The sequence below is a fragment of the Phascolarctos cinereus genome, unplaced genomic scaffold, assembly GCF_003287225.1.
Source record: "Phascolarctos cinereus isolate Bilbo 61053 unplaced genomic scaffold, phaCin_HiC Scaffold_4;HRSCAF=312, whole genome shotgun sequence".
Classification (NCBI taxonomy): Eukaryota; Metazoa; Chordata; class Mammalia; order Diprotodontia; family Phascolarctidae; genus Phascolarctos; species Phascolarctos cinereus.
The window spans coordinates 645,416,446-645,439,625 of record NW_027555847.1 but is presented as its reverse complement, the minus strand read 5'-3'; the positions used below and the strand labels follow the sequence as shown (position 1 = coordinate 645,439,625).

Genomic DNA, 23,180 nt, shown 5'->3' with positions numbered 1-23,180 from the left:
CATGGTCCAGTGGGGGATATCGTAAGGAAACAAATATGTACAGACAAATTATAAACAATAAATAGGAAAATTGTCAACAGAGAGAAGGCACTAGAAGCAAAAGGGCTCAGGAAAGGCTTCTTGTAGAAGGTGGCATTTTAGGTGGGACTTGAAGGAAGCCAGGAAAGAGGGGTGAAAGCAGGGGGAAAAGATAGATTTTTGTTAATTGAAAAAAAAAAACATTAAACTTTAAAAAAAAGACAGATGGAAAAACATGTGCATAATAATTTGAAGAGGAAGAGAAAAGGCTTTCTTTAGGAAAAAAAGAAAACAAGCATTTACTAAGTGCCTGCCAAGTGCCAGGCACTGTGCTAAGCACTTTACAAATATTTCATCTGATCTCACAACAACCCTGGGAGGTAGGTGCTATTATTATCCCCATTTTACAGCTAAGTAAACTAAGGCAAACACCAGTTAAGTGGCTTGTCCAAACTCGTCGAGTGTCTGATGCTGGAGTTGAAGTCATCTTTCTAACTCCAGGGCCAGTGCACTATCCACTGCACCAGCTAGCTGCCTCTAGGAGGTAGTACTTAAACTAAGGTAGGACTTCTACAAGATGGAGGAGGAAATTCATTCTAGTCCATGTTAGGACAGCCTGAGAGTCAAAGGCAGGGAGAGAGGAGATGGCATGCCCAGTTTGAGAAATAGTTATGTAGTCTACTTTCCTGGAGAGAATGAAGAAGAATAATGTGAAATAAGCCAGGAAGTGTAAACTAGAACCAAACCGAACTACGAAGGACATTAAAAACCAAAGTGAGTTTGTATTTTATTTAAGAAGCAATCAGAAGCCGCTGGAAGTTCTCAGGGGTACAACATGGTAAGTCCTGTGATTTAGGAAGATTATTTTGTCACCTATTTGGAGGATAGAGGGAAGACGGGACACTGGATGCCTGGAATCCAAGTGTGAGGCTATTAATTTCATACAGACATGAGGTGATAGGGACCTTAAATGGAGTAATAGCCATAAGAGTGGAGAGAGGGAAATGAATGCAAGAAATGTGGAAGTTGAATCAAAAGATCTGGCAACTGTTTGGGCATAGGAATGAGGAAGTGAGGAGTCAAGATTGATTGACATTGTGGACCTTGGTGACCGGACATGGTCGTGGGCATACCTTCCATGGACATAGAGAACTTAGGAGGAGAGGGTTTGTCTTCATTTGTGGGGTTTGGGAGATGGGGAATTGATAGTGAATTCTCTTTGTTATGCTGAATATGGGACATGTAGTTGAAAATGTTCGGATAAGAAAACATCAGTAATAGCTGCATTCATATAGTGCTGTAATGTTTGCCAAGAGTTTTAGATGTCTTATCTTAGAACCTCGTTAGGTAGGTGCTATTACTAGCTCTGTTTTACAGATGAAGAAGAAGGCTGAGAAAGGTTAAATGACTTGCCCAGACTTACACAGCTAATAAGTGTCTGAGGCAGGGTTCAAACTCAGGTCTGCCTGACTCCAAGCCCAATATTCTATCCACTAGACATCAGGGGCATCAGTACTCACTGACTATCCTTGTTTGTCTTGGCTATCAGTTCTCTATTAGCCGCTTTTGTTCTAGCCTTTCCAGAAAGAAGATTACTCTCCATAGCAGAGAAAACAAAAGTAAAATTTAAGTTGACTGGTTCTGCTTAGTCTCTGTGATGAGTTTTATCGTCATCCCATCAAACTTCTTTCTCCGGTATAGCTTTTTATGTCTTTAGCTTTCCTCACCAGCCTCAGTTCATTCTGATACTATTTCATAAATCATGTAACACTTGTATATTCATCTTCTTTTACCTACCCCTGCTTTTATCTTCTGTACATGCCTTTTTTTCCCAATCTAAGTTGCTTGGTGAGTTTCCTCTGTTATGCACATCATTCCCCTCAGACCTTTTCTGCTTTTGCTCCTCATCAGAATTTCTTCTCTTTCTGTCTTCAGAACCCCATTGTTGAGAGCTTCCCAGCCCTCTGTAGGATCATACCAGTCCTTCTTCCGAGCACTTTGAAATCTCATGTCCTAGTATCAGTGTTGCTTAACAGGCTCTTTCATCTTCCCTGTTTGTGAGAATCAGAACCTGAATACGATTTCTCCTTCTTTGTACTTCCACCTTTTGGAGGATGATAATTATCATTCTGGTCACCAAGGTTCACAGTTACATCATCCTTGACTCGTCATTTTCTTTCACACGCCTGCTGTGTCCATTCAGTTGTGTGACTGATTAACAAGAAATCAAATTAGTATCTCATGATTATTTACTACTGTAAGTTACTTCATACTCTCTTATTTCATTTCTACCATTTTATTTCACTTAATGTACACAGCTACCCTCTGAAGTAGGTGTTGCAAGGACTGTTATTCCACTTTTGTTGTTGAGCCAATTGAAACCCAAAGAAAATGAGTAATGTGTCCAGGGCCAAAAGGTAGTGAATGAAAGAACCAGCACTTGAAGTCAGATCATCTGGCTCCCAAGTCCAGTGTTCTGATCTTTGGTTTAGGTCAGTTCCTGTGAGGAAAGCAGTTCAGTAAAAGAAATACTAATAGTTAATCTTATCGAACTGGAACTTACATGTAAAATTTATCAATTTGATGTGCACAAGCTTTAGAGATGATAAATTCAAGAAACAAGGTAAATTTGATCAAGAAAATCAGTACTCAAAATTATACTAGTTCTGGTCAAAATTTAAATTTTTTTATGTATACATTAGGATCCCCAAGTTTGGGGAAAATTCATCTAGGCTTTCCATAAATTTGTACTTTCATAAAATGTGTGCTTAGACCATTTTTTTTAAGCACCAAAATTAGAGTCCTGTAGTACACAAATAAAAAGATGAGTCTTTAATCCCTTCTAAGATTGAAATCCTCTTGTGATGTTGGGCCACATTAAGAAGTGTAACCTTGGGGCAGCTAGGTGGCACAGTGGATGGAGCTCTGGCCTTGGAGTCAGGAGGACCTGAGTTCAAATATGACCTCAGACACTTGATACTTCCTAGCTGTGTGACCCTGGGCAAGTCACTTAACCCTGATTGCCTCACCAAAGGCAAAAAAATAAAAATAAAAAAGAAGTGTAACCTCCAGGAATAAGGTGAAACTGCTTTGGTCATATTTTATCTGAAGTGTTGGGTTTGGTTCTGTATGCCACAGTTTAGGGAGGACATTGATTAGTTAGAGAGTATACAAAGGATGGCAACTACAATGGAGGGGAATTCTGAGACCACGTCCCAAGAAGGAACCCTGGTTCCTGGTTAGCCTGGAGATCAGCAAACTGAGGGAGGACATGATAGTTCTTTGCAAGTACTTGGAAGGTCTGTCATTTGGAAGATGGATTAGATTCGTGTTTCCGCTTAGCCTCAGAGGGCAGCTAAGGGATTCAAGCCATCCAAAACTGAAATGGACTGGCTGAGGAAATAGTTGTGTCATCCTCATACTCACTAAACTCCAGTGACTCCCTGTCACCTCCAGGATCAACTACATAATACTCTGTTTTGTGTTCAGAACCCTTCATAGCCTAGCCCCAGGTCTCCTACCTTTCCAGTCGTGTTAAACTTTACCCTGTACCACGTCCTCTTTGATCCAGTAACCCTGGCCTGCTGGCTGTTCCACAAACAAGACATTTCATCTCTGGGCTCCACGCATTTTCTCTGTCCATCCTGCAGGCTTGGAATGCTCTCCCTCCTCACGTCTGCCTCTTAGCTTTCCTGGCTTCAAGTCCCAGCCAAAATCCCATCTCCTATGAGAAGCCTTTTCCAACGCCCCTTGATGCTAGCGCCTTCCCTCTATCGGTCATCTTTAATTTATCTTGTATATATCTTATTTTTATATGTTCATTTTCATGTAGACTGTGCACTCCTTGAGAGTAAGCCTCTCTTTGTATCCCCAGTGTTTAAGCACAGTGCCTGGCACAGGTAGGCTCTTAATAAATGCTCAGTAACTGGCTGGTGGGCTGAGTCAGTTTGCCTCATTACAAGTCTTCCCACAGAGACTGATTGTCACGTAGACTGTAGTTGAGATCCTTCTTTGGGTAGGGATTGAAATAGAAGAGCTCTGAACGTCTGTGCTTTCGTTGTGCGTGCTCCAGGACTAGATAAAGCCTGTTATCTCAGCGTGCTTTGGTTATAGCTTTTCTTTAGTTATACTTGGTTTTGTGTTTTGAGTCCCTCCCCTAAAATGTCATGTAAACCAGCTTGTTCATTCTAGTAACAGTAAAGCTTGTTTACTCTTAGAACCTAGAAGAAGATTAGATCCAGCTTTTTTATGAGCTTTCTGGATCCTGGATGTCATTTTCAATGAAATTGGCCCTGTTTGCCACTTTAGCAAAACAGCTAAATTCACATAAGCTTACTCCTTGCTAGGAACAGCAATGAATGTGCCATATTTCTAATCTTAAGCTCAAATTTTTTTCTCTTGTTAGAAAGAAAACATATCCCCTGTGAAAGTGCTTGGCTGCCACAACGTGAAATAAAATGATGATTTTCCCAGTTGTTACATTGGGGCAATGATGTAGTCAGCATTTGTGTAAGCATGCCTGTGCAGACAGTTATAAGGGCACTTTACAATGTTTATATTGCTATATATTTCTAAAACTGGGTAAGTTCAGCTGACTTGGTTCACAAGTTTATTTTCCTGGCTCTGGGAGGCATTTAATACACAGGTATTTATTTCAGTTTTGCATATTGGTTTGTAAAGCAGAAAGTGAAACTGTGGGGGTTTTCTATTTTCTAGAAACCTGATGTGAGGCTCTCTCGAGGCAGTATTGACCGAGAGGATGGAAGTCTTCAGGGTCCGGTAAGCAAATACAAGAAGAGTTTTTGACCTGGGTTGTGGTTTTTTTTTTAATTTCTAATTTAACATGTATCAAAGTTTGCCACATAAAATTTTCAAAATTGTCAGGATTTGTAATGTGAGGCCAAGAACTCAAATACTATGGAATGAAAATTCCTTCTGTAGCCAAAATAATTAAAACTCCAGATTTTTCACATTAAAACTCAAGAAATGTAGCTGGCAGTATATTTAACATAAGGGGCCTTTCAACAAACAATAAACCAATTTTTTGTGTCTTAACAGAATATATGCACTGTGCATATGATTACTGATTCTGTATGGCATGTACTCAAATTTCCTGGTACTATGAGATCATGAGAGCTTCCAGCATCTTGACTTTATGTAAAAATAGCATGAAAATTAAACTCGTTCACATAGCATTTTTCCTTCTTGGCATTCCCCTAAGAGATACCTAAAATTCTCCTTATGAGAAAGAGTTTGAGGTAATTTCAAATATGTTTCTCATCAGTATAAATACTGATTTTCATAATAATGAAAGAATATTCATTTCCATAAACAGATGCAGAGTCAAATGTACACAGGTGTCCTTTCTAATAAGAAATTGAATTTCCCTTTCTCTGGTCCATTAATTGCTTTAAAGATAGGATCCAGAAAAGATATCTGAATCCAAATAAATCAGTTTGCACAAGCACGCATGCATGTGCACTCAGTGTGTATTTACAGACCACACTGTGAAGTATTATAACTGATCAACTTTAGTCTAGCCTACTCCATTATAATTGTGACACAGCAAACAAGAACAGAAGATTGCCTTAAAAGGCCTGTTATTTACCATTGAGCACTTTTAATAGGATGCTATATTATTTCTTATGTATTTGTTCTGTGGCTTCACTTTCCCACTGCACAGGGATACCTTCCTTCTTCCCTGACCCGGGCCCTCTCCTCTACCCCCTCTCCCCCGGTCCAGTCTCTTAGTGTTTTAGGGAGTTTCTTAATTTTGTTCCACTGATTTGAGATCAGTTAACAAGCATTTATTAAATGCTTACATTATGTTAAGTTCTGGGAACATAAAGAAAAGCAAAAGCATGAGTACCCTGTTACAAGGAGCTCCTATTGTAGCAGAGGACAAAACATTCATATAACACTGTACGTGTGTGCACATGCGCATGCACACACACACACACACACACACACACACAAACACACAGTGTTGTGGAGATAGAAGCTGTGAGAACGGTCAGTAGACTCAATCCATGAGGTGAGTGTAAGTGAGGATTCAAGGATGACGCCAAGCCTGGGTGGCTGGGAGAATGATAGTACCTTGGGCAGTGATAAGAAGTTAGGAAGAGGTTAGGTTTTGAGGGAAAAGAGGAGGTGTGTTTTGGAACTGTCTTGGCTCTCCTCCTACATGTTTGATTCCTTCTTAGTCTCCTCTGTTTGATCATCATCTGTATCCTGCTTACACATTGTGTGTGTACCCTAAGATACCCTGGACCCTCTTCTCCTTTCCCTTTACACTAATGGTATCAAACAGAAACAGGAGACATTAAATCGTGCATAAAGATATCTGCAGATATATATGTGGCATTAGATTGTCACATATCAACATTATCTATGTTTTATTGTATTTTTATTTCTTTTATGAAATCTTTTTTTATGAACTCTTTCCCAGTTAAATTTTAATCTGGCTCAGCCAAACCCAGGAATGCTCTGTACGTTTGACATCTCTTCTCTGTACTGCTTCTCTTGATAACTTCATCATCTTCCATGGATTCAGTTATTATCTCAATTATCAGATATTCACAGATCTGTATATCCAGTCATTGAACTTCATATTACCAAATGCCTATTAAACAGCTAAACTGAATGTCCCATGCATCTCAGATTCAGCGTGTCCAAAAGAAAACTCATTATCTCGTCCCCTACACCCAACCCTATTTCTAAGTTCCTTATTTCTGTCAAAGGCACCATGTTTGCCTCAAACTTTAATTCTTTAACCTCCACTACCCAACATATATAATGTTTGCCAAATATCCACATATCTCCTATCTGTATCCTCTCTGCCTACACAAACTCCACCTTCATTCAAATTCTCATCACTTTTCACTCTTACAATAGCTTCCTAATTCATCTGCTTGTTTCCACTGTCTCCACTGTCCAATTTAACCTCCACACAACTGCCAGAGGGAGAGTCCCAAAACAGCTGCATTCTTCCCATGATAATGAACTCCACTAGCTTCCTAGAAGCCCAAAAGTAAACACTGACTTCTCTCCATCATTCTGAGCCCTTCCTAGTTAGTCTGATTGCAGACTGCCTTTCCAGATTTGCTCTACATAGCTTCTCTTCGTGCACTCTATAGTCCAGCCAAGCTGGCCTTCTTGCCGCTCCAGACACAGAACGTCCCATCTCTCATTCCACACCTTTGCACAGCTGTGCTCCATGCCTTACTTTCCCCTTTTAGAATCCCTAGTTTCTGTCAAAGCTGAGTTCTGACTACATGAGGCCTTACCTGATTCCCTGTAGCTGCTCCTCCTAAAATTATTTTGTGTATGTTTTGCAGATGCTAATATATATGTGTTGTTTCCTTTGATTGAATATAAGCTTATTGTGGAAGAAAGGAAACAAGCATTTATTAAGTGCCTCCTATATACCATGCATTGTGCTGTGGTTTTCCAAATATTATCTAATTTGATCCTTCCAACAACCCTGGGAGATAGGTGCTGCTATTATAATCCCCATTTTTCAGATAAGGATACTGAGGCACAGGCACTTTAAATGACTTACCCAGGGCCACACAGCTGGATTTGACCTCAGGTCTTGTCTGCAGGCCCAGCATTCTCTCCACTGCCACACAGATGCCTCTTGTATCCTCAGCATCTGACGTAGCATCTAGCACATAGTAGGCACTTGATAAATTCTCTCTGGTAGACTGTCATTTTTCTGACATGATAGGACAGAGACTTTAGCATTAGAAGGGACATTAGAGGTCATCTAGTTCAGAGAAATAAATAAAAATACAATAAAACATAGGTAGGGTTAATTTGTGATTTTCTAAGTCAATATGGGGCCCTCAGGAATCCACTTCTGTTTGAGTGTGATAGGACTACTTTAATCTGACCTCCTTACTCTACAGATGAGGAAACTAGTAAATAACAGAGCTAAAATTTGCCCCTAAATCCTCTGACTTAGAATCCAGTGTTCTTCTCCCCAGCCCAAAAGGAATATTGGTAAACCTCTGCAAGGTGTTAGGTATCATGCAAAAGGAATTAAAAGTACTTAAAGGCCTATTTAAAGCACCCCACACACTAGGAGATAGACAAATTGACACACCCTAATTTGAGTAGATTGTCCCTTTCTGTTATCAGAAGGAGGAGACGTACCATAAGGAGTAGCCCTTCAGAGTTGGCTGGGCAAATGCTGCTTTATCTATTTTATAAGTGAGCTATGTGGCTATGGGCCAGTCATTGAATCTCTCCAAGACTATAAATTATAGCCACCAACAAGTTTTGAAAGATTTATAGATAAGAAAACTCAGGCTCAGAGAGGGAGATGATTTGCCCAAGACCACATAGCCAGGAAGTAAAGATAGAGGATTCAGACATGTCTCCTGACTCCAAATTCAGTGTTTTCCCCTATCCATGCTATCTCACAACCTAGTGGTTTGTTTACTTAGCTGATAGATGATAACTTCATTGTGGATCATCAGCTAGTGATCCACAGTGTCAGTGAGGAATGTCAGTGAGGGCCATTTATAGTAATAATAGTGATAACCAATATTTATATAGCGCTTTAAGATTTTTTTAAGGCACTTCACATTATTATTATTTCATTTATTCCTCAGAATAACCCTTGAGGTAGGTGCTGTTACAGTTTACAGATGAGGAAACTGAAGCTGAGAGATGTGTTTTTTAAAAAAAAAAAACTTGCCTGGGGATACACAGCTCATAACTTAATTCCAAATTCAACACTCTATCCACTCTGTCACTTAATTTAGCTAGAAGGTCATAGGATCATAGATTTAAGAACTGGAAGGAGCCTCAGATGTCCAACCTCCTCATTTCCAGTTGAAACTCAGGCCCATAGAAGTTAAACAACTTAGCACTTTGTTGTCTCTATATTAGAGCTAAGGGCCTTGGGAGTAGGAATTGTACTTTTATCTCTAGTCCCTAGTACAATGCTTGGCACATAGTAAACACATGATAAACTCTTGTTGACTGATTGGTTAGCCAAGGTCACGCAAATAGTAAGTGATCAAACCTAAATGCTCAGATTCTAAATCCAACTGGCAAAATCTGCAAGCCACTAAGAGTAGATGATGGCCAGTAATTCCACCAGTTGGGTATGCATAAAAACAGAAAAGTAGTGTCAACTGAATTGTCTGTCTGTGCTTACAACCAACATAAAAAAAAAGGTTTTAGGTCAAAGGGACCAATTTAAATCCATTTACATAGCCTATTTAATAAGAAACACAATAAAGATACTGAGGTCAAAGAAAAACAATGTGAACATTTTTAAGAATATACCTTATGAACTCATTACAGACTTGTTTTACCAGTTGTCTTTAGCTGGTTTTAAATAGTGATTCACCTGTGAGATGCTGTCTCAGAATTTTTAAGTCTGTTTCATAAGATTTCAGTTGGGTTTTTATTCTCAATATAGAAGGCTAAAGTAGGTGCCCAACATATTTCAAAATCTTTTAATAATCAATCCTATACCAGTGGAGAAATTGTAACTACTGTGAAGTAGTTTGCTGTCAGAATCTTCATTAAGCAGAATTGCCATTCCTAAAGCTTCGGGATCCTTGATATATAGTAACAGTCTTGAATTAGATGTATTTAAATTTTGTTTTCAGAGGAATGAATTGGCTCAGCTGTTGCTTGACACCTCTATATCTATGTGAGACTTCCCTGTATTTTTAGGAAGGCATTTTTCCTGTTATGCAAAAAGTTACAAAGCTCACTAGCAAGCATGTTAGCAATTGGAAGGGAGGGAAGAAAAGGTTCCTACTGTGTGCTAGAGAGTATGCTGTGTGCTTTACAAATATTATCACATTTAATCCTCATGACAGCCCTAGGTTGTAGGTGCTCCCTTCAATAGGGCACACTGACAGAAGACAGCCCTACCATAGAATAAAGGTCCTGGGCTGGTTGGACATTGGTTTTGTAGTACTTGCTACATAACCTGGAAGTGAGTCAGAATAAAACTAATCTCAGTACAAATAAATGCTTAGTATCATTTGATGAAATGATGAATAAAGGATGTGTTTGGGGTTTTAAAAGTAAATTAGATTAATTTTTTTTAAAGGATTTGAGGGGAATAATATAGCTAAAGATTAGGGAAGTTCTAGATCATTTTGTTGAATTTTCCAGTTAACGTATTGAAAGTACAGAGCATGGGCTTTTTTGGGGGAGCAGCTCTGGTCAGGGACACCAGACTCTGATCTTCACTCAGGAGCTGAGAGTCAGCACATGCAGCTCTCAGCCATGATGGTTCGTGGGGAGAGGAGTAGAAGGGGATGAAAATCCCTTGCCCCTACCTTGATGTACTCCTGAAGAAAGGCTCAAAGGAAAAAAAGAATAGTCCTGAAGAGAAAAAGAGAAGAAAGCTGGTCTCTTGCATTACTTTTACAGCCCACAAGGTGGCACAGTGGATAGAGCACTGGCCCTGAAGTCAGGAGGACCTGAGTTCAAATCCAGCCTCAGACCAAACACTTGACACTTACTAGCTGTGTGACCCTGGGCAAGTCACTTAACCCCAATTGCCTAAAAGCAAAAAAAATAAAATAAAATAAAAATACTTTTACAGCCCACAGAAGCAGGCAGCTTCTCCAGTAAGAGTCCATTCTCCTGCGTTCTAATCAGCCAGTCACTAAACACTCCCCATGTCCTCTAAGCAAGGCACCCGTGGGGAATACGCATCATCTTTAGGGAAGTGTCCCCAGTAGAATGTCCTACACTGTCATTTTATCAGTGAATAAGACTTGAATCAGGAAAATCTGAATTGAACTATCACTGAAGACTAGCTGTGTAATATGTAGAATATGTAATACACATAAGTATTACATATTACTTATTACGTATTACATATTACTTATGTAATACATAAGTCATTTAACCTCTCTAGGCCTTACTTTCATCCTGTCATCAAATGAGGGAGTTGGACTCATTGACCTCTAACTTCCCTTTCAACTCTAAATCTTTAATCCCCTAATCAATTCTCCCCTTCCAAATTCTGGACTTTTTGTGACTTTTAAATGTATTTAGACTTTGTAAACAAAATATACACTGAACCTTTTTTTTTTTTTGCCAGACTGGTAACCAGCACATATATCAACCTGTGGGTAAGCCAGGTAGGTCGGAAACATTTTAAATTTTTTATAATCTTGGCAAATGTAATTAACCTTATCACACAAGGTTTCTAGGAAATGTGCAAGGTATTATCTGATAGACTGATTCAGAGGTTTTAAAATGCCCTCGTGCTGTTTTCATCCCCTTTCCATACGTCCTTACAGATTCTCCTCCTGAGTAGTACTGAGGACCTTAAAAAAATCTTGATCATCAGAAATGTAAATCAGTATCTGTGCTGCATGTTGAGAATAAACACCTCAATAGAATGTCATCTTCAAGATCAGTTTCAGTGTGTTAACATTGTTAACAGTGTTAACATTGGCTTTTATTTGGATATACTGCTATGGATTTGTGATCTCAATATGAGGACCTCTTCCACTGGTGCCCATCACAACCATCCTTGCTTTCTAATCCTATGCAATTTTTATATACCTATAATTATAAATCATTCCATCTAACTAGATCATGCAGCTCCACCAAAGAAACCACCTCGCCCAGGAGCACCCAGCCATCTGGGAAGCCTTGCCAGCCTCAACAGCCCTGTGGATAGTTATAATGAAGGAGTAAAGGTAAGTCCCTCGAAACCATTGTGGGATGTACTGTGTGTACACTACACGATGGATCTTCTTGTCCACACGATATTTATGATACTGTAATCAAACATTTGTTGAGTGTCATTTGTGTTCAGAGCACACTATGGGAAGGTAGAAAATTTAGCTGAGCCCCAGGCTGTGCTTAAGCTCACAGTGCAATAGGGAGAGAAGACTTCAGTACAGATAGCTGTGATATGCAATATTATAGGATAAGTGTAATAGAGATTTCCAAAATAAAGCACCACATCAGATCTGAACAGGAAGTTCATTAATTCTAGTGGGAAGCAGGGAATAGGTCAAGCAAAACTTCCAGAAGGAAGTAGCATTTTAATCAGTCTTTCTAAAGATGGATAGGAATTCCATAAGCAAAGAATGGAAGTGAGGGTGAGGTAGGATATCCCAGGCCTAGGAAACAGCATGAACAAAGGTAGGAGATATTAAAAAAAAGTGCAGGGTGTGTTTGGGGAGTAGAGAATAGTTAAGATTGGCTAGAACATATGGAGTTAATATTAATATGAGAGAAGGCTAAAAAGGTGAAGTGGCAGCATATCATGAAGGGCCTTAAATGCCAGTCATGGGCATATAAAAGCCAGTGTAGTAGTCAGGACATTCATTCCTTAAGTCAGTACTGAAAGAGGGAGAAAGGAGGAATGATCGCAGTTTTGTAAGAAAACACTTAAATCAAGTATTTATCCAATGAGTGGTAAACATTTTTAAACCTTATGTGTTTTATAGTTTAATATGATTGGTGTATTGTGATTTCTCTGAAAACATCTCTCTCCTTTCCCAGTGAGTCAGTTTGTTTATTCATCGAAATGCAGAGCTAACTTAGTTTCTTTAGTCTTGAAGAGCAAACTAACATGCCTGAGACAGATGAGAATATTCTCTAGGCTTCCTGACTCTGTGGATCTCAATGTGATTTAAAGAGAAACTCTTAATTATTTTTCCACTTATTAAAATAAAGAAATATGACCTAAACATGGCCACTTCCTGGTTATTCAGCATGTAAGAAAATAAAATTCATATTAGGTCCTGTATTTAGAAGTGATCAATAGATAGATACATGCATACATGCATAAATATATACATTTTAACTTGTACATCAAAGTTCCTAGAGGTGTTTATAGCTTAAAACCGAGTTTCTGATATCATTAACTAGCAAAGACAGTCTTGGACTTTTGTAGCTTTAACCGGAGTTCTGGAATGATATTTCTGTCATCTATGCAAGTATAATTTTTTTTAAATAAAAGGGTCAACAAAAAAGTGAAAGTAATGAAATATTTTTGCTGGTCATCGTAACGAGCCATAATTATCCATTTCAGTGAACTCTTTTGTTGTTTTTGAGTCATTTTAGTCGTGTCCAACTCTCTGTGAATCCATTTGGGGTTTTTCTTGGCAAAAATATTCTTTCTCCAGCTTATTTTGCAGATTAGGAAATTAGGCAAACAGCGTTATGTGACTTGCCTAAAGTAACATAGCTAGCAAGTGTCTAAGACCAGATTTGAACTCAGGTCCTCCTAGCTCCAGGCCTGGTGCTCTGTCACTGTACCACTTAGGTGCCTCTTCAGTGATCTCATACTTGAGGAAACAAAAGACTTTAGAAGCAAATCCACAGCTACGATTCTGTGGTCTCAAAAGTCATAGTACAAATATGATCCATGAAAAAGATCATATAATTATCACATGGTCACCTTGAAATGTCCAAAGTTCCATCTGTTTAATGAAGTTATTTTTCCACTGGCCCTGATTATAGTTCCTTTATATTTCATAAGTAATTGGGTTGGCCTGAAAATTCATCCCATGGTCACCAACTGACTTAGCTAAACCAGTTCTCAGAAGACAGACACACTAATCCATCATGAGGCTTCATTCATACTTGAGGACTTTCCACTTGATAAAACTTGCTTTTATTCTACCAGCATAGCCTTTGAGAACCCAATGCCTCTTCTGTTCTATGATGAGACATCAGAGGAGGTCATGATGCATAATTTTCTAAGTTAATAGAATAAACCCTATTAGAAAATAAGGTGATTGTTTAAAACATAGGAGGTATCAATTTTTGAGAAATGAATCGTTTTCATAAATATTAAATCATCATCTGTCTCATAGACCCCATTTTTGGTTAGGCCAGATACTGGCCTGAAAAAGAAAATGACATTTTCATAAACAGCTACTCAGCTCAGAAATTCTGGAATGGTACATTTACTCAAAAAGCATTTAGCCCCAGCTCTCTCTGGTTTCTTCTTTGAAGACTTTATTCTTTGATTCTGAAATTATTTGTGTCTCACATCAGCACAAATGAAGATGCCCATGTATGCACAACATAGTGGTTCAGAGTAAAATGTTGCCAGGGATTTTCCAAGTTGCCAAGTCTCAGAAAGTACAAGATCCTATAGTAGATGTTAAAGCCTGCAACTTTGTTTTCCAGAACTTCCCTGTCACTAGTGAAGTAGGACTTCATGTCAGGAATATTTCCAGATTTCATGCAAACACACATCCCTCCCCCAGCAGTCATCCGAGGATATTCCTGCTACTTATAGGTCACCATGGCAAAAGCATTGCCACTTAGTGGCCAGCTTCTGTTTGTCTCCTTACTGGTCAGTCCCAAAAGGAATTAAGGCTTCAAGTTTCATGCAAACAAACACCACCTTCACTCTCTCTGAATGCACATACATTCTTGTGCATCTGACTAGTCCTTTTTCCTAGTAATTATCTATTTTCCTGTAGAGACCCTCATCAGGAAACTGCATGAATTAAACTAGATGTTAATACAGCTTTTATTTGGATAAATACTACTACCAGCTAAAAAGAAAAAGCCCTTTCTGTGATTCACAGTGCATAGCCTGTGACATCTGGATGTAAGCCACACTTAGAAATTGGGCTGGTAGAAATTTGTGCTTCCTTCTTTGTATGAATGAAATTTGAATCTCTTTGACCTAGGGATCTCTGAAATTCACATGCCGGAAAATTCACTTTGTAAAATGACTAGGGGAGGGGGAATTTTTCTACATTAATTTATCCATGTCTATTTAGTTATAGGAATATAGTCCTGGTATTTCACTATATAAATAATAAATGAAAAAATAAATTAGGTTGAGAGGAGTATTGGCAACTTCCTTTTTTTTTTAAAGTTATAGATCCTAGTCACTGAAATTACTCCAAAAGAAGTTCACATTCTGTTTAAATATCCTCAACCAGGAGACTTGATTCTAGGAATATAGTTGGTTGCATTTATGAAACCAGGGACTATTTCTTATCAGTCCTTATATCTCCATCAGTGTTTAGCATAGTGCATTACATGTAGTGGAGGGCTTAATGTTGATCAGATGAATGAATGAGTGAATAAATATGGCTTTAAAGGGGTTTTCATAAGCTCATAGAGGGGTTGCAGAGTTTCTTCTGAATGTTTTAGGTATTAGATTGGTTTCATCAGTGTCAACTTGCACACTACTTCCCACTTTGAAAAGATGCCTACCTCTGTTGACCTTTTCCTTTTGCCAGATCAATTTGTTGCTCTCCAGCTTTGCATGTTTTTTCCCTGTTCATTTTGTACTGAGTGAGCATGAGATGCATGGCAAACTTCTTTGACTTCATCTGCTGATATATGGGAACAGATTTCACAGGCACCATGCTTGCATCACCAGCAAAGCAGCACCTAATATGCCAGGAGAATCATGAAATGCGTCTATGTGGCAGGCTTTTGGAACTAGCTTCTTTTTTTGTCCTGCACATGTTTTGTTGTGGGGTTGTTTTCTGCTACATTTATTAATATTGTTTTTCTTTTTTCCCCTTCGTCTATAAACTCCTTTAACTTTTCCTCACCTTCCGCTCAACAATAGCCATGGAGGGTAAGCACATTATGTATCTGTGTGTCTGCCGTTCTCTTCTGTCATATCCAGGTTCTCTTTGCATGCAATTCTGTAACCCTTGATCATGGAAACACATTTTAAATTCACAGCCTTTCACTTGTAGCACTGCCAAAACCAATGTTTGTATTTTCCCAGAAATGAAATAGACATTTTTGCAATAAGTGAACTCCTCTTGTCCTCTTGTATTTCAGTACCCTGTTGGCATAACTTGTCCAAATAATCAAAGGGTTACAATTGGAAGCAGTTTCATGAATAGACTAATATGTAATTCTTGGGTGGTGGCATTTAATATCATATTATTCTGTTTGTGGTTGATTAAAAACTTTATCAATTGAAATTAATTACCTTTGGAGATTTACAGAAGGGGACATGTTAATTCATTTGGTCAACTTTGCAGTACTCATGTGTGGGATCATTGCATTACATTTCAAGATTGAAGGAACCTTGCATGATGTCCTGGAAGAAAACACTAGATCAGGAGTCAAGAGACCTGGGTTTGAATCCCAGCTCCACTGCTATATGACCTTGGAAAGTCCTTCCCCTCTCAGGGCCTCAGTTTCCTTCTCTGTAAAGTGATAGGGTGAGACAAGATAACCTTTAAAGTCTCTGCCTACTCCGTGTTTGTCTAGTCCAGGGCTTCTTAAACTTTTTCTACTGACAGCCCCTTCAGTCACAACCCACAGTTTAAGAAGCACTGGACTTTAGGCCACTCCTTCCCCCATTCTACAAATGAATAAACTGAGGCCCAGAGAAGGGGGAAGGGTTTTGCCCAAAATCACACACTAGAAAATAGAGGTTCATGCCTAGGTATTCTAACTCCAAAACCTATGTTCTTTTCCACTAGTCATGTCTAGCATTTTGTTGTCATTGATAAATTGTGATCATTTCAAAGCTGTCTGGAGACAAAACACTAAACTTGAAGTCAAGAAACCCAAGTTCAGGTCCTGGCTATATTTGGCTTTGGACACATCAGTTCCATTTTTTGGGCTTGTTCCCTCATCTATTAAATTAGGAGATTAATTTAATCTGCTTCCAGCACTAACATTCTACCATTCTATGAAATAAAGTCACCTATTTAAAGAAAAGTTTTGCATATTATCTTTTAATGTGTAAAGGGAGTTCATGTAATTAATTCACCATTCATAATCCCACCCTTTCATTCCCTGCCTTCCCTGTATCAAATTCCTTACATTTTGGGGCTCATCTGTGGGACTACCACTTAAGCAGAGGTCCACTGAGAAAGAATCTAGTAGAGAGTCTGCCCTGTCTTCTTCAGCCCAGTAAATAGAGCCTATCTGTAATCTGGTGTCTCTTGACAGAGAAGTAAAGTGTACCAGTTCTTTTCAAATGGATCATTTTGTTGGGCATACTGGATCACCTCTCTGAATGACCCTTGAGTTTTTTATAGCTTATGTGATTGTCATTTCTTTCATTAACTGAGCTCAAAGTCAGAAAATATGAACTCCATTGTTTATGATTTAAATCAGTTGCTTTCCATGTCATCTTCAAACCAAATGTCCAGTGCACTAAATAAAACTTGCTTGTGTTCTTACCTGCTTTGAGCTCTGTTGAAAGCCTGTCTTGATTTAATAAAAGTGATGTGACCTCCCTCTGCTGGAGAAATGAGAAATAACCACCTTCCCTCCTCAGCTGCAGCCCCAGGAAATCAGCCCCCCACCTACTGCCAATCTGGACCGCTCTAATGACAAGGTCTATGAAAATGTAACCGGCTTGGTGAAAGCTGTCATAGAAATGTCCAGCAAGATCCAGCCTGCCCCCCCAGAGGAATATGTTCCTATGGTAAAGGTAAAGGGGAAAAAATTACTTTGTTTATCTATATATCTATATATACGTATATTTATAATGTGTTCTGATAATCAACAAAAAACACTCTGGTGATACATTTATTGGTAGCTTGTGTTGAGTAAAAAAATGGAGAGGTGCACGGGAGGCACAGTTATTCAGCACTGTTTGTCATGGTATCTTCTCCATATTTCTACAGGACTTCATCTATCAGACAGGAGTTTTCTTCCTTAGCATAACAAAAACACATTTTAAAGAAACATTACTCCAGTTTGAGAACTGGGTTAATTTGGGTCTCTAGTTCTTACTTCACCATGCCCTGTGTTGTTGACCTTCAGTCACTCTGTCAAATGGGAATAATAATACTTTCCCACAGACTTTAGTAAGTTTGTTCTGAGGTCATGAGAAAGAATGAAAATTAAAATGTCACAGAAAAAAAAAAGAGAAAGGAACATAAGCAAAACAGGATATTATTTTATTAAAGTTAAAACACAATTTTTAAAATATTAATATCTAAGATTGTGAGTTAATAAACATTATTATATGTAGAATAACTTATTTCTTTACTTGAACACTTGTAACTTAAAAATGAACTATTTTTAAATGAGATTAGGTATGAAAATGCTTTAAGCTCTTTGGATTAATGGTGTTTTAAGTTGTCTCTTAGGAGGTGTTAGCACTAATTAGGGTGTCTGCTTGAATTAAAAGCATAAGATGTAGGGGCCGAAGACTTGATTGGGTGCCAGCACTGCATGTGTCATAAGTTAGTGAAGGAACTAGAGGTGCTGGACTCAATTTCTCTGGGTTCCAGTTTCCTTATCTGTACAATAAAGACAATGACCTCTCACCTTTATCTCTTATTACTTACAGAATGGTGGTAAGGAGGACGAAGTTCCTCAAAGGGAATGAAATACAGTTGACTAAAACAAACAAACAAAAAAAAACCCAGGTCATTATGTTATTGCTATGTGCCTGTTGAATACTCTTGTTTCAGTGCTTGCTCTGATTGTTGTCTGTTAGGAAGTTGGCTTGGCCCTAAGAACATTGCTAGCAACAGTGGATGAGACCATTCCTATGCTTCCAGCAAGCACTCACAGAGAGGTAAGGCAGAGTCTTTGACATGTGCCTTCTCCTTGGGCCTTGTTAGTGGGCTGGTCACCTGCACTCAAGAGCCTGGCTTCATGCAATATGATTGATTCCAGACTCACTTCCCCCCTAGAGAGGTGTCTTGCAGAGAGCTGAAAGGCACAGCGGATAGAGTCCTGGATTCGGGATGAGGAGTGCCTGAATTCAGATCTTACCCGGACACTTAGCCACATGACCCTGGGCAAGTCTGTCAGTCCCTCTGTGCCTCATCATCCACACCTGTAAAACAGGAATAGCGTTAGCTACAGCACTGACAGTTGTGAAAATCAAATAAATAATATAGCCAAAGCACTGCAAACTTCCAAGTGCCATGTAAAGGAGCTACTCCTGTTATTTGTATTTATTTTGCCTGTTCTGATTTTGCTGTTAGTCACTTGAGCATACTAAAATACCAGCATTCTCAGATAAAGAGTGAATATGTAACATGAGATGAGGAGAGGGTGACAGAAATAATTTGAGAGGAGTCTGTATCTTTTGCCTTGATAAAACAAGTCTCAGAGAATCACAACACAAACATTACAATGCACAGTACTTTCTCTATTTGCAGCCTTCCCATCTGTATCTGGACTGGCAGAGGTTGGACAATCTCTCCATAACAAGCGAGGCACATTCCCATGATGCCAAGCCATTAGAGTCTCTAGGAGCAACACATCAGTGGGGGCAGAAAAAGAATGTTGTCCCCAACCACTAAGTAACAAAATGCCCTTGAGAACACGTATACTGTTTTGCCTAAATTCCTAGGAAGCTTGGGGCCTTGCACATTCCAGTCTTTAATAAAGTCTGTTGAGCTAAATTCATTGAACAGCAGAATCCCAGAATTGGAAAAGACCTCTGAACACGGAATTAGAGAGAAGCTATTTTTTGTTACTACTTTTCTTCCCTGACAACATCAGTTCCCTTCCCATAACTCTTCATAATCTCACCCCAAATAAGTATAACTGACATCAGTAAATAGCACTTGCATGTTTCCAAAGTACCCTGCTCACAAAACTCCATATAGCCTCATGTTATACATGAGTAGCCTGAGCCTTTCAGAGTACTAGTGATTTACCTGTAGTCATTCGGCTAGTGAATATTAGAGTCAGAATTTGAACCCAACTCTCCTGATTCCCAGTCCAGTGCTCTTTTCCATTAAACTGCTCTGTCTCTCTCATTTGGGGTACAGTTATCCTTTTAAGGCAGTTTAGCTTCCTTGCCTTTCCTACTGCTATTTATTCCACAGAGTCCTCTAAAGTTGTCATTGTGCATAAAAGATACTCAAGAGTCAATTTGAAATCTTAGGTGTCCATGTATTAGAGGGTAAGAACTTTTGTTTCTAGTTCAGTGCTTTGGAGATCATGGTTAATGTTTCCTCTGAAGAAAATTTGAACGGTGTTTAAGACGGTGCATGCAGTAATGGGATCCTCACACTGAGCCATTCAGGCAAGGTCCTTTATCAGTTCTCACCAGGGTTGGTTCTTTGCCTGAAAGGAAGCAGGGCAAGTCTTCATTCTCTTCTCTTATCCTTTGTCTGTAGTCTCTGAAAGGACCTATTACCAGAGCTGTTTTTCTTGTGCTATATAGCTCATGAGCCCCTACTGGTGTGCTTCATGATTAACAACAAATATCAATTAGTCAGCCAGACACAATAGCTATTAGTTAGAAGTATTTGCTATGGCGTTATAACAAGGATATTTGGTACAAAACATCTCCTTCTCCCTACCTCCCCCTCCAAAAAAAAGTTTCTGATATTCTCTCCCAAAACTACATAGAGAGTTCATGGGAAAATAGGCTCAAGCTTAGTGAGTACATAAGGCAAAGGGGATCCACAGCTCCTAGAAATTATTTTGCTATGGTCCCCAAGGTGTTCCCCTTAAGTATGATGTAACTCTTTTGCTGGGCTCCTTTAGAACACTGATGAAAAAGTCCAAATTCTCTAATCCTCCAAAGTTCTTAGGTCCTCTTCTGGCTGGAGTGAGAGGGAAGGGGGGGAGATGGAAAGGAGACCAAGGCCAGGCCATTTCACTACCCCCCAAATAATTCCTTCTCACAGATTCTATCTGGTTTAACAGAGTCAAAGGACTTCCATTGTGATATAAGAAGATAGCTGGGCTCTCAGTCTACGAATACTTGGGGGGAAAGGATTGGTTTTTGTTACATTAGCACTGTGGTACATGTATTTGGGAAGAAGAGTTAGACACATTTTGAAATGGGCAAGAAAGAAAAATCATAGGGCTCTGACCACTAGGAAGGGAGGGCCCTATGAAGTACTTGTGCATGGGTTTACTGAAGTGGAGATTATGGGAAAGAAAGCACAGTGGAGGCCTTTTCCCATATCAGCTCCCCAAGCTCTTGTTCATTTTAGCCAGTATACAAAGAAAAATCCTTAAATAATTGCAATTTACCATCTACCATTCTGACCTGACTCTCTTTTCTCCCAGATTGAGATGGCCCAAAAGCTGTTGAATTCGGACTTGGGTGAGCTGATCAACAAGATGAAATTGGCACAACAATACGTCATGACCAGCCTTCAGCAGGAATACAAAAAGCAAATGCTAACTGCCGCTCATGCACTGGCTGTAGATGCCAAAAACTTACTAGATGTCATTGACCAAGCAAGATTGAAAATGCTGGGGCAGGCCAGGCCACACTGAGCTTGTCAAGGGAAGATATGTAACAGTTGTCTCAGTCTCACTCTTTTGAAGATGTCATCCAGCCTTCCACCAGCAGTGAAGATGAATCCTGTGTATTCCTTGGGTTGCCACCAACTCCTGATCCAGCTGGTAGAAAACTGTTGTTATTTCAAGTTTAACCACAGATTTTTTGTTGTTTTTATTTTTGTTTTTTTAATCATGATATTCAAATGGTCTGGGATCGAAAAATATGACATTTTGAGAATGAAGTCTGTACACAAGAAGCTCATAAGACTTATGAAGAACAGTTTCATTTTTCATACCGTTCTAGAGGATGCGTGTGCCCATTGGAGTCAAGGGATTAAAATTTTAAAGCTTGAACTGTACAAGCTGCAGATTGAGTGGGGGGGAAAGTATTGTCAAATGGAGAATTCTGGGAAACCCAAAGGGCTGAGAATTCTTTTGCCTACAGTACAGATATTATCCAGACTGGAATTTTTTTAAAATTGAAATACTTTAAGTTGCAATATGCTAATCCCGATTTACAGAGAAAGAAAATCAAAGCTATATTTTGAAGACTTCAGTCATTTCAGAACAAACTAATGTTCTTTCCATCTTTCCTGCCTTTTCCTTTCATGTGGATGTGTGAAGCATTTGGTTGGAAAGTAGCTATAGAACACAACTGAAAAAACTCTTCTCTTTTTTCACCAGAATAATGTGCCAGTTTTTTGTAGCAATGTTATTTTCCATGAAAGCAGAAATGCTGCTTTGTACCAGAGCACACTTAAAGTGCATTTGGAAAAGAGGTTCTGTAACCATCCCTGTTCCCCATTTTTATATAATTTATAAAGAAAGATTAAAGCCATGTTGAATATTTTAAAAGCCGCTGTAGTTAACTAACCCATCATTGTGTGTCCTCCTTCTGGGGAGAACACTCCCACAGAGGGGTCATGTTTTCTTTTGTTTTTGAGTTATGCCATCCTTTCTGTTAAATAATAATGAAAAAATACACTCCCTTTAGTTTGTTGGGGGAAATAAATTATTCTCAGGAAGAATATAATGAACTGTACAGTTACTTTGACCTATTAAAAAGGTGTTACCAGTGAAGTCCATGGTGTAATTTCTTTTCTTTTGGTTCTGCTCTTCAGTGCAGATACATCTTCCTTTTTAAGAAGGCTCTTGTTAACATTTTTTCCTCTGTACATTCTTAAGGATCTTGCCTCTAAAGAGAAGGATTTAATCAAGCAACCTTGGAAAATAAAACTGCTTCAGATCTTTTTGTTTAATATATCATAAAAATCAAAAATAGTCCTCCAGTCAATATTGGGAAAGTTTGATTAAAAATAGCTGAATAAAGTTCTAGCCAAGCAAGATTCTTCCATTGGAATCTAATTGGGGGGGGGGTGCAGAGTGTGGAATATTGTTAAGATTAAAGTTAGGAGATCTGACCTGGATGAAACTGAGTCAGGTCAGAATAACCTGGGATATTGAAGAAAGCCTTGAATTTAGAGTAAGAAGACCAGGTCCAAGTCCTTGTTCTGCTATTTCCTAGCTAAATGATATTGGCCAAGCCATTTCCTTCCCTTCTATGGGCCTTTTGTTTCTTCCCTCTGTAAAATGTAAGAGATTTGGACTAGATGATCTCCACTTGAATTCCTGTGATTCTAGAATCAGGGACTGCTACAGCTGGGTGAACCATAATAGTGTGATCACTGGATAGAGAATGGCTAACAAAAAGGATTCCTCCTCAGAGAAAGGAAAGGCCTTCTTCCAGGTCAGACAGTCCCAGATGTGAAAAACATGGTAGAATCCTCTCCAGTGTCACATACTCAAGACATTTAACAGTTCCCACTTGAAATAGTTTTTGGTCAACTGTTTCTCTTTAAAAACAAACAACCAACATAGAATGTATCCTACTTTTCTGACTTCTTCATTCAATCATTAAGATGAGGATCCCTGGTCCCTAGAGACTCTTTGTCTTCAGACAGACATTAAATGCTTACATTTTGTTGCCT

The 23,180-nt window shown here is 38.9% G+C and overlaps 1 protein-coding gene across 13 annotated transcripts in view; it reads left to right on the top strand.

The window, feature by feature from the left end:
- PTK2 (protein tyrosine kinase 2) overlaps positions 1-22,272 on the top strand; it is a 437,298-nt gene extending 415,026 nt beyond the window's left edge. For 12 of the 13 annotated variants that reach the window (XM_078153772.1, XM_078153765.1, XM_078153766.1 and 9 more), the window contains 6 exons: positions 4,735-4,797; positions 11,105-11,144; positions 11,605-11,711; positions 17,255-17,410; positions 18,428-18,508; positions 20,974-22,272. In XM_078153772.1, coding sequence (XP_078009898.1) covers positions 4,735-4,797; positions 11,105-11,144; positions 11,605-11,711; positions 17,255-17,410; positions 18,428-18,508; positions 20,974-21,186 — 660 coding nt within the window. In that variant the 3' untranslated portion in view covers positions 21,187-22,272. The remainder of the gene's footprint in view (positions 1-4,734; positions 4,798-11,104; positions 11,145-11,604; positions 11,712-17,254; positions 17,411-18,427; positions 18,509-20,973) is intronic. The other variant, XM_078153764.1, reaches the window with a different exon arrangement.
- The last annotated feature ends 908 nt before the right edge of the window (positions 22,273-23,180 follow it).